The 3,121-nt window shown below is 42.7% G+C and overlaps 1 gene segment (V, D, J or C); it reads left to right on the plus strand.

The window, feature by feature from the left end:
* The first annotated feature begins 2,074 nt into the window (after window positions 1–2,074).
* Window positions 2,075–2,911, plus strand: LOC130884666 (T cell receptor alpha variable 26-2-like). The segment is given in 2 exon segments: window positions 2,075–2,114; window positions 2,529–2,911. Coding segments are annotated over 2 exon segments (423 nt in total).
* The last annotated feature ends 210 nt before the right edge of the window (window positions 2,912–3,121 follow it).

A 3,121-nucleotide genomic window follows, 5' to 3' on the forward strand; every position in this document is an offset into this window, starting at 1 on the left:
GTTTCCCAATACCGGCAAATAATTCAGTCTTTCTTTGAAGAAAGTGACAAGAGACTCTCCATTGAACCTCTTCAGTAGAAGGAGGGACTATATCAAAAACTCCATCTTGGGTTCTAGTCCTCAGGAAAGGAGTTCCCATGAACAGTCACCAGAGGGGGCTACAAACCTAAGCTCCTTCCAGGCTGAGCCAAGGCTGTCAGTGGGTGTACAGAGGATTTCATCCCTTCTGTCACCTTATCTTTTTATAAGCACTTTGTGAATGCATTGATAGATTCAAACACATGAGGAAGCTCATTGTAAACGGCAAAGCAGATAGATGAGCCCAGCCCTTACCCAGGGAAAGTGGAGCTAGGCATGGCAATGCAGCCTCAGCTACTTGGAAACTGAGGTGCTGGTCCCTTGAGGCCATGAATTTTTATTATAGATCATCTTTCTTTTCTTATCTGTTTGATTTTTGGCAGTTTCACTATGTACACTAGGTATACTATGTAATCACACTATGTTGTGATTATATTCACCACCTCCTCCATTACCCTCTGTTAGCCCCTTTGTTTTCCTCTGGATTTTCTCCCCAATTAGCCCCCACTGGCTACACTGCTGAAGAAAATGACACCCCTAAGTGACCACTAACAGTAACAGCTCTTCAGAAAAGTGGGTGTGGAGTAGGGAGCATGTACACCAAGAATTTGAGAAAGCCTGAGCGATAGAGTGAGGCACAGTCTCAAAAAAGAAAAGAAGGAAGGAAGGAAGGAAAGAAGGAAGGAAAAAGGAAGGAAGGAGGGAGGGAGGGAGGGAAGGAAGGAAGAAAAAAGAAAGAAAGAAATTAAGAAAGGAAGGAAGGAAAGAGAGAAAGAAAGAGAGAGAGAAGTCTACGTGGATTGGAGATGGAGTAGTCTTCAGGGGTAGAGCATTTGTCTAACATTCAGCAAAGCCATGGTTCAATCTCTAGTTTAACCAGGAGCCAATAAGACAGGTAAGTAATAGAGAGGTCAATTTTAAATAACTATTTAAATTATTTAAATAAATAATAACTAAATAAATAATTTCCTGTTACAGAGTAACAACAAGTTGTTTTTGTAGCAGAGAGGAAGGAATGATTGAAGTTTTATTCCTTCCCATATTTCCAGTAATCACTTTTGATAAACTAGAGAATGTATTTCTACCTCCCTTGTCAAATGGCATCATTTCATTTTCTTCTCCAAATTTTGTTTTCCTGCCCCTTATTTTTTCTTTCCTATTTATTATCTTCAAGGCATACCACTGCCAGGTGAGGCTAGAGATGAGGAGATTTGTGTTAGAGTAGAGTCCACAGAAGATTGTCATGGGCAAGCAAGTCATTGATGTCTAGACAGTAATTCCAGTTAGAAGTAGGAGACAGAATCTTTTGCGGAAGTCCACCTAGGAGGTTTGAACACCAGAGAACTTGACTTTTATCATTATTTTTTCTGCCATACTGATCATGCACTGTTAGGCACTTAAACTATTTTCATTTTGTACATTGCAAAATAGTTTCTTCTACGGTGTTTTTTTTTTAATTTTTAACTTGGTTTATCATAATTTTGATGGGAAAAAGAAGTTGGTATTTTTAAGAGCTAATTTATTTCTGCTCCTAAGACTTGCATATTATCAATATAAATAGGAAGTCTTTCTTACCCTTACAGCACAGAGCTCGATAGGATTTCATGAAATAAAGAGCAATTCCTATCAGCTCAATACGCTAAACTATCAATTCACCCTGAGTTTGCCTGTCTCATCAGCAAGGGATGTATGGTTTCCTTTGAAAGGTTTTATACATTCAGACACAGTCTTGTTGAGTGTGAGCCTTGAAATGATCACAGCAGAAACTCCAACTGGGAATTATGTAAGAAAAATATTTTCATCTTCTTTTAAACGTTGTATTTAAACTCGGGAGGTAGAAATAGACCCAATCAAGAGGCACTTGACTGGAGCCACCCACAAAGAAGGCTTCTTGAGGAGGGGCAACGCTGGCAAGAGCTGGTTTGTGGCTTGAGGCCTCACATCCTCCCATCAGACACAGATTCTGAGCTCAGAACCCTAGAACCTGTTCTTAACTATGAGGTTTGTGAGTGGAATTGCCATTCTCCTGACTTTGGGTAAGTGTTCTGGACCTACAGAAGAATGACTTTTGTGCCTAAAGACCAAGAAGATGCGTCTGCTGTCTCTATTTCTCTCTCTGTGATTTTCCAAAGTGCTGGAGAGAATTGGTGTCTGAGATTCTTTAGTCTGGGGGTCATCAGCGTGAGCAGCTGCGTATCCCACTCGCAGACTTATATACAAGAAGTCCCAGGTGGATTAAGGTTGAGGAAAGCGGTGCGTGGGCAACTTATCTTTGTCTGTGTGACTCTGCACAGCCGCGGAGTGATTTCAGCAGTGTCCCCTGATCCTGAGCAACATACAGCGCTCAACAGCAGAGCTCGGAAGGAGAGTTCTGGGGCATCTGTGAGCCTCACATAGACCCTCCGAACCTGAATGGTACAAAGTTGATCTGTTGCCTCTTAACTCCTTAGGTATTGCGGGTGATGCTAAAACTACACAGCCAGATTCAATGGAAAGTACTGAAGAAGAAACTGTACACTTGCCTTGTAACCACTCCGCCATCAGTGGGAGCGAGTACATTTACTGGTACCGACAGGTTCCTCTTCGTGGTCCAGAATACGTGATTCACGGTCTACAACAAAACACAAGCAATAGAATGGCCTTTCTGTCTATTCCCTCCGACAGAAAGTCAAGTACCTTGATCCTGCCTCGGGTCAGCCTGAGCGATGCTGCTGTGTATCACTGTATCCTGAGAGTTGCACACTGTGACAGACAGGGCTGCACCTGTGCAATATCTGCCTGGTGGGGGAGGGGAACAGCGGCATCCTCTAAAGAGGACTCTGCACAGGAATGAGCAGAAGCCCTACAGGGGAAAGAGAAGACTGAGGAGCCCAGCAGGGATGGGAAAGGAATGCTGAGCCTGGGCAAGAACAGCTGACAGCAGATAGACAGACGTGCCTGCAGGGCAGCTGATGGCACAACTTCCAGTTCCTTAGAGAGAAGGGAATGAGAACTTGTGACTCTTCTTCTTCTTCTTAAAAAAAAAAAAAAAAAAAAAAAAGTT

The sequence above is a fragment of the Chionomys nivalis genome, chromosome 12, assembly GCF_950005125.1.
Source record: "Chionomys nivalis chromosome 12, mChiNiv1.1, whole genome shotgun sequence".
Taxonomy (NCBI): Eukaryota; Metazoa; Chordata; class Mammalia; order Rodentia; family Cricetidae; genus Chionomys; species Chionomys nivalis.